Consider the following 14,911-nt stretch of genomic DNA (forward strand, 5'->3'; position numbering starts at 1 on the left):
TTTTCCAATTTGCATCAACATATTTTTTGTCAGTCTTGGGGCTTGAACTCAGGGCCTGGGCACTCTCCTTGAGCTTTCTCAAGACTAGAACTCTGCCTCTTAAGCCATAGCACCGCAGCATATATAGAAAAGCACTTCCAGCTTTTTCTATATATATGGTACTGAGGAATCGAACCCAGGTCTTTGTGCATGCTAGGCAAGCACTCTAACACTAGGCCAAACTCCCAGCTCTGCATCAACATTATTGTAATAATTTTTCTAACAGGTATAATGATACCTCATTGTGTGTTTGGTTTTGGCTGTACTGGGGTTTAAATTCAGGGCCTCACATATGTTAAGCAGGCAGTCTAACATTAACTAACCCTTCAGCCCTTCTGTGCGTGCGTGCGTGCGTGTGTGAGTGTGTGTGTGTGTGTGTGTGTGTGTGTGTCCTGGTCCTGGGGCTTGAACTCAGGACCTCAGCTGTACCACTTGAGCTACTGTTCTACTTCAGGTTTTTTGGTGCTTAATTGGAGATAAGAGTTTCACAGACTTTCTGAACGGATTGGTTTCAAATCATGATCCTCAGCTCTTAACATACTGAGTAACTAGGATTACAGGAATGAGCCACTTGTGATAAACTCAATACTACTTATTTTTGAGAAAGGATTTCACTTTCTGTCCAGGTACACATTAAAGCTACGATCCTCCTATTTCATCATCCCCACTGTAGCTGGGTTGACAGGGACACACTACCATGTCCAGCCATCAGTTTGAAAGGGACTCTCACAACCTTTTTATTTAGGATGGCTTTGAACCAAGATTCACCAAATCTCAGACTTCTAAGAAGCTAGGATTACAGGTGTGAGCTGTTGCCTCAAACTTCATTAGGATTTTAATATTTATTTCCTTGATGATTAATGACAAGCATTTTTCCCATATGTTTGTTGGCTATTTGAACGTCTTCTCTGAAAGAATGTGCATAATTTTCATGGCTCTTTCCTTCATTTTTAATCATTTGTTTTCTTGCTATTATTTGAGTTTCTTTGATATTTCAGAATTAACTCCTTACTAGATATATGATTTGCCAACATTTTCTCCGGGTGCATGGGTAAGCACTCTTGATTATTCCCTTTGTTGTACAGCTTGATGTAATCTAATTGGGTTTTTTGTTTGTTTGTTTGTTTTGCCAGTACTGTGGCTTGAACTCAGGGCCTAAGCATTGTTTTTTCTTCAGGTTAGGGCTCTGGCCACTTGAGCCACAGTGTCCACTTCTGGCTTTTCTATGTATATGGTACCCAGGAATTGAACCCAGGTCTTGGTGAATGCTAGGCAAGCACTCTACCACTAGGCCAAACTCCCAGCCTCTATTTTTGTTTTTGTAACCTATTCTTTTGTGATCATATTTTTCTACTGTCATGGAGATTTTCCCCTAGAAATTTTTTGTTGTTGTTTGGTTTGGTTTGGTTTGATTTTTTTTGCCAGTCCTGGGGCTTGAACTCAAGGCCTGGGCACTATCCTTGGACTTTCTCAAGGCTAGAGTTCTACCACTTGAGCCACAGAACCACTTCCAGCTTTTTCCTATGTATGTGGTACCGAGGACTGAAACTGGGTCTTTGTGCATGCTAGGCAAGCACTCTACCACCAGGCCAAACTCCTGGCCCATCTTCTAGAAGTCTTTAATAAAAATTCAGTTGATTTTTGTATGTGAAATGAGATCAAGTCCTACTTTCATTCTTCTTCATGTAGAAACCCAGTTGTCCCAACACTGTCTGTTGAAAGCACTTTTCTTTCCTCATTTTTATATTCTTGCACTCTTATCAAAGATCAATGGATGGAATCAGGCCCTGGTGGCTCACATCTATAATCCTGGTATCTCAGGAGGCTGAGATCTGAGAAACTTAGTTTAAAGTCAGCCCAGGCAATGTAATGGAAAATATCTTTATCTCTAATTGACGAGCAGGAAATCAGAAGTGGAAGGGTGGTTCAAGTGGTAGATCACCAGCCATGATCTGAAAACCTAAGTAGGCATTCAAAGTGCTCACCTTAAGCCCCAGTATCAGAACCCCCCCAAAAAATCAATGAATAGGTAACCAAATATGAAGCTCCTAGGTAGAGCACTTAACTAGTATATGCACAGCCTTAGATCAACCCCCAGGACCTCAAGAAAATAGAACTCAAGCTAAGCATGACAGTGCATGCCTGTCGTGGAAGCTATCCAGATACAGACACTATGTTGTATTAGTCAGATTTTCATTGTTATAATGAAGTCTCCGAGGCAGATCAACTTTATTAAAAAGGTTTCTTTAGCTCACAGTTTTGGGAGCTCAGGGGCATGGCACCGACATTGACTGGTTTCTAATGAAGCACCTCTTAACTATGTCCTGGAGGAACACATACAGGAGCTGGTATGGGTGCCAGGTACTTGGTGAAACCAGGTAAAGATTGTAGCAACACTCTTGTGAGAGCTACCTTAACTCCATCCCAACCTAGTGCCCTCAGTTGACCCAAGGAGCTCCTGCTAGGCTCCATCTTTTGAAGATTCCATTTCATCTGCTGATACTGCCACCCTGGGGATGGAGCTTACAATACATGAACCTTTGAGGAACACCCAAGGCCTATCCAAATCAGAGCATGTAGATACAAATCCAAGTCAGCAAGCCACACAATGGAACGATGGAACAAAATGTTAGAAACCAAAGACACTATTGAAATAGAATTTTCTTTCTCATGGCTTCTATTTTATCTGTGATATAGAGTGAGAGTTTTCTGCTCACAGTAAGGCAGATAGTATGGGATGGTAGTTTCGTGGAGCAGAAAAAGTTTAAAGAGAAAGAAAGAAAAGGGAGCCATGAAAATAACCTAAATTTAGAATATCTTTAATTTTTTAGTTTATTAATTTTAACTTAACAGTTTTATGATTACATTTTCTTTTCTAAAACTTAGGACATTACAGATAAAGGTAATGTACATTTTACCATCATTTGAATCTCAGCACCTTCTACCCTCTCTAAAGTTGAGTTTTCTGCCACGTCTATTTTCTTTTTTTGAGACAGGATCTCACTAGTTCTGGCTGGCTTCAAATTCCTGGACTCAAGAAATAATTTTAGCTTGGACTCCACAATAGCATGTGCCTCTACACTCAACTTAAAATGAAAATTATCTGTTTGCACATTTGTTTGTACAACGAAACTATGATCTCCTTTTGACGATGAATGCAGATTAGTCAAATACAATGAAGCCATATCATGTACCTGTTCAACTTACTTGACTTCTTAGAGAAAACATTAAAGACATGGTACAGGAGAAAATGTACTCTTTTTTTTTCTTTTTTCCTTTTTTGCCAGTCATGGGGCTTGAACTCAGGGCCTGGGCCCTGTCCCTGAGCTATTTTGCTCAAGGCTAGTGCTCCACCACTTTAAGTCACAGAACCACTTCTGGTTTTCTGGTAATTAAGTGGAGATAATAGTCTCACAGACTTTCCTGCCAAGGCTGGCTTTGAACTGTGATCTTCCAATCTTAGCCTCCTGAGTAGGTACGATTATAGGTGTGAATCACCAACACCCATCAAGAAATGTACTATTTACCTGATTTATATATCTGTAAATCCTCTGTAAATCCTCTTTATAATAACAAATACAACTAAAAAAGAAGAAGTGACTTATGGTTGCAGTGACACTAATAATTTTCTATTTCTAAAATAAGACAATAAAATATTTAGTGTATCTTGAAAAAAAGCATAAAAAAGAAACAAAACATCATTAATTCATATAGAAGTTATCTAGAGTAGTCAATGCAATCAAATTCACTAAAACTACATATATACCTTCATAGGAGAATATTTTCCTAGCATAGTCAAGGCCCTGGGTTTGATACTTAGTACCATATAAATGGTAGCTAATAATAATTGTAACTAAGTTTTACTGTGTTTATCTGCATTGCCTATTGCCTCCCCCAATAGCTTTACAACATATGAACTATTATTGTCCCCATTTTGCAAGACAGTGACATCTTAACAAATAAAGAAGCCTGAGGAAAGATGTGATGACTTCGCCCAAGGTCATACAGCTAATAAAGGGCCAGGCTGGGATTTTTTTTTTTTTTTTGGTCGTGGGACTTGAACTCTGGGCCTGAGCACTGTCCCTGAGCTCTTTAGCTCAAGGCTAGTGCTCTACCACTTTGAATCATAGTGTCACTTCCAGTTTTCAGGTGCTTGGTGTTTTGTTTTGTTTTGTTTTTTTCAGGCAATATGATACTGGAGTTCTGGCTGATGTTCAGAGTGCAAGATTGGAGAGAAATCTAGGGCTCAACCAGCTACCCTCTCCTTGTATATGCTCAGATTCTTTCTTCACTTTCCTAAATAATTGCCTAAGCTCTTCTTGACTATAAAGAACTTGACAGTTTGCTTATTCCATCCTTAGATTTGAAAAGATCTTCAATTCATCTGAAATCTACCTAAGGAGCAATATAAGAATTGCTCATCTGTAAAATGGGAATTCAAGCAATCCTCTCTTAGAGATTCACAATAATGGGTAAAATATAGACTAAAGTACTTAGCATAGTATCTAGTACCAGGAACTGCCCATCTATCTATGTGTCTTTATGCATAGATTTATCTTCTAAGACCACCCAAATATATCATGTCTTTTCCCCAAGGTAGTCTTTCCGTTCCTAAAGGGTTGTAATTACCTTTCCTTTAAGCTGTTGCTGCCTTCTCCCTAACTTTCTCCTTGCCTACCGCTGAAGCTCTAGTTTCTTCAACTGAATCTCAGGAGGCATTATTTCTAGATCTTTCATTAATGTACTTTTCTATGCCTTCGCCCAACTCTGGCTTAAGTGAAGAAGAAAAAAAAAAAACCTCACTAAATAGAATAGAACCAAAACCCCTTTGGATTTGCATACTACATCTCTATTAATGAAGCCCCACACTGGTGGTTTTTTTTGTTGTTGTTCAGTGCTAGGCAAGTGTTTTAACACTGAGAGATACACCCCTATTCTTGGAGCTTACATTTGTGTTAGCATTTAGGAAGCCATATTCAGTTAACTCCTCTGAATTCATAGCTACCTCTAACATCATTTCTTTCCCATCTAAAGCTGTGAAATTACTTTTTTTATATTTCCTACGTGTGCAGTTTATTGTACAAATTTAGAGGGATAATTTGGATTTTGGCCTGTTTTATTTTAATTCTGATTCAGCCCATCTTATCCTATGCTTCGTTGGGATCTTTATTTTTTTTAACTATTTATGCATGGACTTGAAGATAGGATCATTACAAGGCAATAAAATTCTCGAGTACCTGGCACATAAGCTCTTGGCAAATACAAACAGCTGTCATTCTTCCAACACTCAGTACCTGACCTCCAGTAAGGGCTTCAACAAATGTTCACTGGCTGATAAGTGATAACTGAATCAAATATTAGTGAGATGAGTGAACATTTGCCTCTCCTCAATCTCAGAGCCAATGTGTGCAATATTATCCTTTTTATTTTTTTTCGGTCAGTTGTAGAGCTTAAACTGTGGGCCTGGGGGCTGTCCCTGAGCTCTTCAACTCAAGGCCAGTCCTCTACCACTTAAGCCACAGTGTCACTTCTGGTTTTCTGGTGGTTAATTAGCGATAAGAGTCTCATGGACTCTTACTGCCAGGCTGGCTTTGAATTGCAGTCCTCAGATCTCAGCTTCCTGAGTAGCTAGGATTGTAAGTATGAGCCACTGGTGTCCAGCTATCCTTCTTTTACAAATAGGAAAACAGAGACTCGGAGAAATTAAATAACCTGAGCAACGTCACTCTAATGAAAAGTAATAGAACCAGGACAAGAATTCAAGTCTTCCTGAGTCCCAAATATGCGTAACTCACCCTTTCTTTTTATGCTTCCTCTCTCCTGAGTTCAAATCAGAAGAGCTGGTTGAAGAGTCACATGAAGTCTGAGATGATCCCCAAGGATGTGTGTCCCAAGTCCTAGAAAACTTGATTCTCCTATGTGACCCTGAGGCATGGAGAGGTGAAAGATTCCAAGAGATGGGGAAGCAATACACTGGAAGCCTTCTCTTTCTTCCCCTCTGGGCCTCTCATGTTCCCTGTCCTAAACTCTGCTCTGCTATTTCTCCCAATGAACAGCATGGTATGTCCCCAAGGAGATGCTTTTAAGGCCACAGAGTCAAGAGTCAAGGAGGTGATACAGCTGTGCCAGGACCAGAGTCAGTGGAGTCAGAGGCCCAGATGAGTAGATCCAAAGAACAAGAGACTTATGATTGGTTGGTTGCCTGACCCCTGCCCCTTCTTTCTCTTCCTCTCCAAGTATCAGCTTCCTGTCTGTCAAAAATGATGGGAAGGGGATACTCCCTAGACTGCATGCCTCTTGGGACAATTAGGGCACACCACCACCAACAATGACAATAGCTAATGTTTACGGAGTGCCACCTCTGTGCCATAGACCCTCACAGGTCTATGTAATAGGTGTATAGCTGATTCTCTTTTTTTTTTTTTCTATGTAAGTAGTACTGAGGAATTGAATCTGGGTCTTCATGCATGCTAGGCAAGCACTTTACCACTAGGCCAAACTCCTGGCCCTGATTCTAACTTTTTGTTTCTCTTTTTCCTTTTTCCCTTCCTTCATTATTTCTTTCCTTTTTTTTTAATTATAGTGATAATGTATAGAGGGGTTACAGTTTCATTCACCAGGTAGTAGGTGCATTAATTCTCACACATTGATACCCTTCTCATGTTTTTGTCCCCATTTCTGACAATGATAATGTATAGAGGGGTTACAGTTTCATTCACCAGGTAGTAGGTGCATTAATTCTCACACATTGATACCCTTCTCATGTTTTTGTCCCCATTTCTGACAGACTGAAGTTTTAAATTGGGCTGACTTCTGAACCCTTCAGCTCTGGGAGAGTGTGACTTATGACATGTACCAGAGCCCTTGAACTCTTGAGCAGGAATGTCTTACACATACCTATGACTGGAGCTGGAGATGGCCTAGGTGAGGATGCTTCCCAAGAAGGTGTTGTCCATATCTAAGTGATAGGATGGAATACAGTGATCAGATGGGTCCCTGGAGCCTGAGAGAGGAGGATACACATCTGAGTGGCTCCTTGGTGAAAAAGTTTTCAGGAAGATTGAGGGAAAAGAAGTTTCTACAGTGTGCACCCAGAGTTATGATCATCCATTCAAAGTACAGACCTTCCACAGAAAGTGCAACCACTAAGATGATCCTCTGCAGAGACTAAGGCAAAACAGGTTCCAGGCCAAGCAGAACTTTCCAAGAAACTTGGGACATGCAACCCAGGAAATAAGTACTTGTGGTGGCCCATGCCATACTGTGACTCCTTCATCCCCTGCCCTTGAGTCTACAGCCCTATACTGTTCTCCCTGAATCCATAGCCATCACCTTGGCTGCCCAGCACCTCCTTTCCAGGCTCATTCTCCTCTCACACACACCAGGCCTCTGTCTTCCATGGCAGCTCTTTTATTTACTTTCAAAGCTCCAGGCTCACCACGGCCAACTACAACGAAGTCCAGCCAGGGAGAGTTCTGTTCCAGGTTCAATCTGGCTCCTCTGGGACAGGTAATGGCATCCAAAGCAAAGAGGTAGCTCAAAGATAGACTGCCCCCCTGTCCCTTGCACTGGGCTCTCCCTTCAAGTCCTGACAATCAAAGTTTCAGGCCTGGAGGGTAAGGACAGAGATCTGTCCACAGTTGGACAGTCATTCCCTCTTCTTGAGACAGCTTTGGCTGGGACCCTAGGTATCAAAGACCCAGCTGGAAAGATGTGGGGAAATTTTTAAGGCCCTCTGGGTGGGAACCAGAGGCTTGTAATTCTCCTACTTTTCCTTGTGGCTCTCCTTAGCCAGGTAGAACCTGGCCTTGAATCCCTCAGTCCATGGATCCAGATGCCTAAACGTCCCCACCAGGGGGGCTGTGTTTCTCTCCCTAATAATATTCATGCCTCATATGGCCTCAAAACATCTAGCTCAAGCTGAGTACAGGAAGTCAGTGTTCACTCAGGGCCAGTCCTCAAGCAGGAAACATGGTCAGAATGTGCCTGGCATTATTGGTCTCTCTGAGGTCCTTGGGGAGGTTATCTGTCTAGTGTATAATTATGTACATAGATTAAGGAAAAAATGGAAAGAAAGGGGACTTCATTTTGGGCTTGAGTTGTAGAAGGTTGATAGGTGAGCAGTGAGGAGGAGTGCTATGAAGGACAGCGGAGTCACAGACAAGATTGGGTGAGGAAACATGGTCATGGCATAAAGGAAGCGTTGGCCAAGTGCTGGTGGCTCACACCTATAATGCTAGCTACTCGGGAAGCTGAGATCTGAGGATCATGGTTCGAAGCCAGCCCAGGTAGGAAAGTCTAAAAGACTCTTATCTCCAATGAATCACAAAAAAAAAAAAAAAGCCAGAAGTAGAGCTGTGGCTCAAAGTGATAGAGCAGTCACTTTGAACAAAAGAAGCTCAGGGACAGCGCCCAGGCCCTGAGTTCAAACCTCAGAACTGGCACCAAAATAAAGGAAGTGTCCCTTTAAAGAGGAAGAGACCCTGTCAACCCAATTTGTCCAGTGGAGGGGGCAGAGGGCCCTTTAAATAGGATTCAATTTATTCTATGAGTAGGGTGGGGGTCAGGGTGGAGGGTAGGGACCATGCTGGTGAATGAAGAGAGAATGATTTTAAATCAAAAAGCACTCCAAGATCCCTTTCACTTAGAGATCCATTTTGGAAATAAGATCTTGATTGTGGAATGTAAAACTCTAACCCTATTGCCAGGCCCCTATGGAGCAGATAGAGCTAGGGACCAATGGACTTTTGGAAGGAACAGAAATGAGGTGAGGGGTGAGAAGTGGCTCTGCCCAGCCTCACTCTCTGTCCCATTCTGCTTCAGTTCCCAGGAGTGGGGGTGGCGCCCAGGGCCTGGGAAACAGTGAGGCAACCCACCTTCTTTCCCTGGGCCAGGAATTCTTTAAGGGGTTATGACTCCTCCCTCCCCTGTGGTAAACAAGAAATCTGCCATCACAATTTTAGGCACATTTTTGCTTTTTATCTCATCATTGTACATTTTAACCTAACAGTCTAACAGCCTTGTACTGCTCACTCCTGCCCAAACCCTCTTCACCCTTCAACCCCCAGACCCAACCAGCATCTCATCTGCCTCAGGAGCAGAAAACTGCCAGGCACAACGATGATGCAAAGATAAAGTACTCCACGGTGGCTCTCCTACAAGGTGATGAGGCTATCACACATCCCCCAAATGGAGCCATATTGGACAAGACATCTTCTGGGTGTCAGTCCCACTCAGTGTCTGTCTTCTGGGCCTGGTCCTTTGCCTGGCAAAGGAGCAGAAGGCTAGGGAGCCTTAGACGGAGGACTTGTGAGCCTGCGTCACACTCAGCGAGTATACCCCAGTCTCCTTTCACGTGGGTTGTCTAGATGCTTCTGGCTGCAAACTTCAGGACTCCCTCTGTGATTCCAGGAGTGTGAGGAGGGGCTCTGAGGATATGCCGAACCCTGGAAGACAGAGGGCCAATGATGCTACCTGCAGCCACAGGACTCCACCACCATGTCCTCATATTGCTTATATACCACGTTGTTGGCAGAGTCAATGAAGAGAATGCTGATGGGACTAAGTCGAGTGGGCACGCAGCAGGTAGGGGGTGTGGACTCGGGGTCCATGGAGTTCATTAGAGTCTGAATGACGGCATGGTTGGTGGGCTCCAGGTGGGAGCGCAGAGGAAACTCACACAGCCCTTCGCAATGGAAGGCCTCATACTCAAGGGGGGCGATGATCCAGTCGTCCCAGCCCATGTCCTTGAAGTTGACATGCAGGGCCTTCCGACTGCAGCGGGCCTTGAGGTTCTTGCTGGGTCGCTTGCCCTGGCGAGTGGCCAGCGGGGCCCTTCGTTTCCGCCGCTGGCTGAACAGGTATTCATACACAGTCTTGTCATCCTGGCCAGAGCGAGCCTTGATCTCATTAAAGAAGAGATCACGTTTCTTGGTACGGCCAAATACCAAGAACAGGGCCTTCTCGTGGACCTGTCGGGCAGTCCGGTCAAAGCCCAGGCTACGGAGGTCCACAGGCCGGCCCCGTTCCCAGGCTTCCAGCTCCAGACACAGCTGGGCAGAGTTCTTAAAATTTCGGAAGAGCTTCCAGATGTCGAACACCTCCCAGCCAGATCCATCCAGGCCTGGCACGGCGCGTACATCCAGCAAGGCTGCCGGCTGCCGGCCACTGGGGCAGCTGGACAGCTTCAGCTGGGCTGCCCGCCCAACACCAGGGGCTGCTGGCTTGGCTGTGTCCGAGGGCTTCTTCCGCAAGATCCTCAGCTCGGCTCCCAGCAGCCCATCCTTCTCCAGGGCACTAATGTCAAACATGTACCTCTGTTTCCTGACCACAGGACCTCGGTCATCTGGAGAGAACAGCCAGCAGTCAATTATAGCAACCTCACCCAGGGAGCTAGCTGATCACCTCAAGGACTCCAGGGAAAGCCCTGACTCTCTTTTCACCTCTATCGCACTATGACAGAGGCCAACACCCAAACCACTGCAAGCACTTTTCAAAATGAAGGTGCTTCCTACATAGCTGACGAGTAGTGGTGTTCATGTGTGGGTGTGGTGGCCAGTGAGTTGAGTGACTCAGGTACCTGTGCCAACAACAACCTATGTGTATAGATTTGTCCACCTAAAACTGCCTGTACCTACCTCTCCACTACACATGATCTCACAGGATAGCTCCTGTAGGAGAGACAGGAAAAAAAGGGATGTCTGTATTGAAATTAAACCGTTTTTCCTGAGCAGGAACCTGAAGCTCAGACAAGGTAGGTGACTTGTTCAAGGTCACCTAGCTAGGAAAATAAAACAAAGCAGAGATGAAACGCTAGCCTAGCATCTTTATGCTCTTGTCCTGAGCGTCTTCTACAATATTGAAAGGAGATCTTAGTGTTCCTTAGTGGTTTTTGGCTAAGGCACAGAGATGGGGAGTAGCTTGACTTAAGTCACACAGCAATTTAGTAACAAAGCTGGTCTTCAACTCCACTGCCCTAACTTATTCATCAAATAATTTTGTATATGTCTTCCATTGCTGGACGTATGAGTATGCTATAATTTCTGTGTGTGTGTGTGTGTGTGTGTGTGTGAGAGAGAGAGAGAGAGAGAGAGAGAGAGAAAGAGAGAGAGAGAAAGGAAGGGAGGGAAGGAGGGAAAGAGGGAGAGAGAGAAACAGACACAAAGTTTGAGTATGTAATATATGTGAGCGGCATATTATAATACATTTGGATTGCATGAATGTTCAGTGTATATTGTGTATATGTATATGATTCCATATATGTACATAAGAACATGTGCGTGTATGTATAATTCATTCAGCATGTGTGTAAAATACAAGGCGCTGCGTGTGTGTATGTGTGCATGTGCATGTGTGAAGCTCAATCATATCTCTGAATCAGCATGCTTTCCTTCCTAAATACCAGTTTGCCATTGGGGAACCTTCATATAATGCTCTAGAAGGTAACTAATTAGGCTTTTAAACTCCCCCATCTCTCCCCTCCCCAAGCTCCCTTAGTGCTGGGGTGGGGGGGCACAAGAACTTATTTTATGAGCCTTTAAGGGGTCACAGCTTGCTCTGGTTGGGCAGGCAGCCAGGCCACCTCCCCCACCTCAGCCAGACCTGCTGCCTCTGTGCCTCCTCCACCCCCTGTCATTTCATTCCTCTACAGGCCAACCCTAATGAGGAGCCTCTCCCACTCCCCCACCCCTCCCCCACCCCACCAGCCAAAGCCCCAAGACTCAGAAGCCAGTGCAGACAGTAACACTAGATGGGCAGAGGGAAAAAGGAGGACAGCAGATAGTCTCCTAGATTAGTGATGAACATGCTACGATGCTAGATTAGGACACAAAATGTTCACATTTGCAGGGCTGTCCAAAATCAGCAAGCTCAATCCCCCATGGGCTGACTGAGAGCCTGAAGTGAGAGAGTGCTTCCTCAGGTTCCCAGAGTCACGTGGTCAGGAAGACCCTCACCTCTACTGCCCCTCCCGTGATGTCAAGATACCTTCTTTTCTGTCTTCACCTATCCCACTTTCTGTGCCCACCCCCTAAGCTGCAGAAACATGGCAGAAGCCTGAACACTGAAATACTCACTTCTCTCTGCTGTAGACTGGAGCAAACCCCGGAGTCTGTCTGAAAAGTTTGGCCAACCCATGGAGGTTCAGAGCATGGCTCAGTAATCAAGATTCTTGGAGTCTAGTCTCCAGCTGCCACCAGCTGGCAGGGCTTGTCTCTTCCTCAGGCTTCAGCACCTAGCTCTGCACCTTGCAAGAACTGGACTGGGTGATTCCTGGATCCCCTCCAGTGCTAACGTGCCAGCAGCTTGAGTCTGGGATGAGATAAATCCCAGACACCCACCCTGGACCACGCATATACCTTCCCCCATCTGCTCCCCACCTGCACCCCACCTGCACAGCACTGGGGCTCTGGAAGCCCCTTGGTACCAGCCGGTGTCCCCTCCCTGCCACCCCGCCCCCTCACCTTGCCCTTTGTCAATAAAGCTGGTGATGGTGTTGGCCAGGCCAGCCTCCAACTTCACGCTGCTGTTGCCTCCCTTTCTGTCAGCATCGGACAGCGTCCTGTACAGCGAAAGCATGTACTCATGGGGAGTGATGGGAGGCGGACGGAACGACTCCTTGGGCTCACTGCGAGGGGGCCCTGGTTCCCTGGCCTTCTTCAGCAGGAAGGAGCTGGGGACCGATGCTGCCTTTGGGAGTGCCTTGCCCCCTGGAAGTTGTCCTTTGGGGGTTACAGTCCGAGCTGCAGCCTGCCTGGTGTGGGGAAGGGGTCCTGGTTTAGATTCAGGACCACCAGATCTTGGGGGCACCTTTCTGGATTCATCCTTCTTGACTTGTGTCTGCCCGGGACCTCCCTTTGCCCTGGCATTGGTGCCTCCTGCACCATAACTCTGAGCCCCTGGTCTAAAGATGTTCCGGGCCAGAGGAGTTCTCTCCTTGGTCTCTGCTTTGGCCAGTCCTGGCCTGGCCCCCGGGGGTCTCTGGCCCAAGTCAGGGGCACCCAACACAATGCAGATGAATTCCAGGTCCAGCCAAGCCAGGTGCCAAAGCAAGAAAGTGAGGAGTTTAAGGAGTCTCATCCTCTGGCAGCAGCAGCGAAGGTACCTCTGGCTTGGCAGGAAAAACCATGAAAGGAGCAGGTCTTCAGAAGCAGGGGTGGCAGCAGGAGGAAGGGCTGTGCGCTCAGTCTGAGACTCTTGAAGTCCGCCGGGCGTGTGTCTGTATCCAGTCCCATAGTGGAAAGGCTCCCGTATCCAGACGTGCACCGTCTCCAGTCAGCAGCTGAAAATAACTTGTTCTTGAAAGGAGAAAGCCGACCGCCCCCTTTCTCCCGCACAACTGACTGAGGGCTTGAAGGAGCCTTGTATAAGGCTGAGGGATTTTTCCAAGAAGGAAGAATGGCGTAATGCTGCCTCTGTGCTCCAGTTTTTTTTCCCCCTCTAGTTTTGAATCCTTTCCAGTGAAAATACGACACACACACACACACACACAGAGAGAGAGAGAGAGAGAGAGAGAGAGAGAGAGAGAGAGAGAGAGAGAGAGAGAGAGAGAGAGAGAGGCCTGCAGGTGCTCAGGAAAAAAAAATCTTTTACAAACCTGAACGCAGGAATTGGAAACGGAATTCCAACCCAAACCAATTTAATTACTCTGATGTCATGCTGTCTAAATTCATTTCAGGACGATATATTTATGTGAAAAAAAAATCACTACTGCCCTTTCGAGGCCACAGCTCATGGGGGCTCTTGGCACTGAGCCCTATAGTGGGACTTGGGCTTAGGGGGCCTCACTCCGCCTCATGGACTGACCCACCCCACCATCCCAAGGAGGGTTTAGAGATCTGAAGCTGCAGCCGCTCAGGGAGGGTGGGTTTTGGGTGAAGTCTTGTTTTTAAAGCAGTTTCAACTCCTGCACCTTAGTCTGGGACCTGACGTGTGTGTGTGTGTGTGTGTGTGTGTGTGTGTGTGTGTGTGTGAGAGAGAGAGAGAGAGAGAGAGAGAGAGAGAGAGAGAGAGAGAGAGAGAGAGAGTATTGGAAGAGGGGCACAGATGGCAGCATTTACCCACAGTTTCTTTTATTTTAATAAACTTGTGCTGACCCAAAGACAAAAAAAAGTATCAGTACCCCTTCCTCTTTTCCTCCCTCCCTCCCCCTTCTCCCATCCTCAGCACCACTGGCTGAATTCATATAGTTCCTTCAAGTATTGCCCTCTTTGGCTGGAGGCAGGTTCAAGGTGTACCCTTACCACTACCCCAGCAAAGATGTCCCAGGAGCTTTCTCAGAATGGACTAGCTGAGTCTGGAGGCTAATCAGCTTTGGAGGTGCTGCTAACCATGGAGACCCCTTTTTGGGTGGAGGCAGGTTTTAAGGATGTACCCTTCTTTCAGGTTTGGGGGCTCTGCTGTCATGGGACCCCCTCTTTGGTTGGAGAATATCCAAAGTGTACCCCCTCTTTCAGGGTTGTGGGTGCTAAAGAGTCACCTCCTTACCACTAGTCTGGCAAAGAGATCTTGGGAGATTTCTTAGAATAGATTAGCAGACTCTAGAGGTAGCAGTCCCAGCCTGGGGCAGCAGCGACCCCTGCAGGAGGCTGGAAAAGTTGATTCCTGCAGGATAGTTTTCTGGTAGCTGGAGAAAATGTCTGAGCTAACAACTAGACTCAAGAATTTCTTAAAGTACCTTGTGGAAATACTACCCCACCCCTTTGTGGGAGTTTATTCATGGATCCCCAGGGAAATTTTTTACCATGGGTCTCAAGGGAAGCTACAAGAATAGCCTTCTGTCACTCCCACACCTGCAGAAGCCCTCCTCATTCTGAGTGGTTTAATGGCAAATTTACCTCCTCCAGGAAGCCTTCCCTGATTCCCAGATGGAGCC

At 45.8% G+C, this 14,911-nt stretch overlaps 1 protein-coding gene across 1 annotated transcript; it reads right to left on the minus strand.

The window, feature by feature from the left end:
* Window positions 1-9,029: 9,029 nt before the first annotated feature.
* On the minus strand, window positions 9,030-13,359 carry Gdf5 (growth differentiation factor 5). The gene is made up of 2 exons (XM_090352847.1): window positions 12,501-13,359; window positions 9,030-10,384 (listed from the first exon to the last, which is right to left on the minus strand). The coding sequence occupies exons 1-2, from the start codon at window positions 13,114-13,116 to the stop codon at window positions 9,510-9,512; spliced, it is 1,491 nt and encodes a 496-aa protein (XP_090208973.1). The 5' UTR covers window positions 13,117-13,359; the 3' UTR covers window positions 9,030-9,509.
* Window positions 13,360-14,911: the final 1,552 nt, after the last annotated feature.

Source organism: Megascapheus bottae, chromosome 18 (genome assembly GCF_031878675.1).
Source record: "Megascapheus bottae isolate mThoBot1 chromosome 18, mThoBot2.hap1, whole genome shotgun sequence".
NCBI classification, from domain to species: domain Eukaryota; kingdom Metazoa; phylum Chordata; class Mammalia; order Rodentia; family Geomyidae; genus Megascapheus; species Megascapheus bottae.

Coding starts and splice junctions, on each gene's coding strand:
- Gdf5 (XM_090352847.1), bottom strand. CDS start 13,116: ATGAGACTCCTTAAACTCCTCACTTTCTTGCTTTGGCACCTGGCTTGG. Junction 10,385..12,500: donor CTTTATTGACAAAGGGCAAG/GTGAGGGGGCGG, acceptor TGTTCTCTCCAG/ATGACCGAGGTCCTGTGGTC.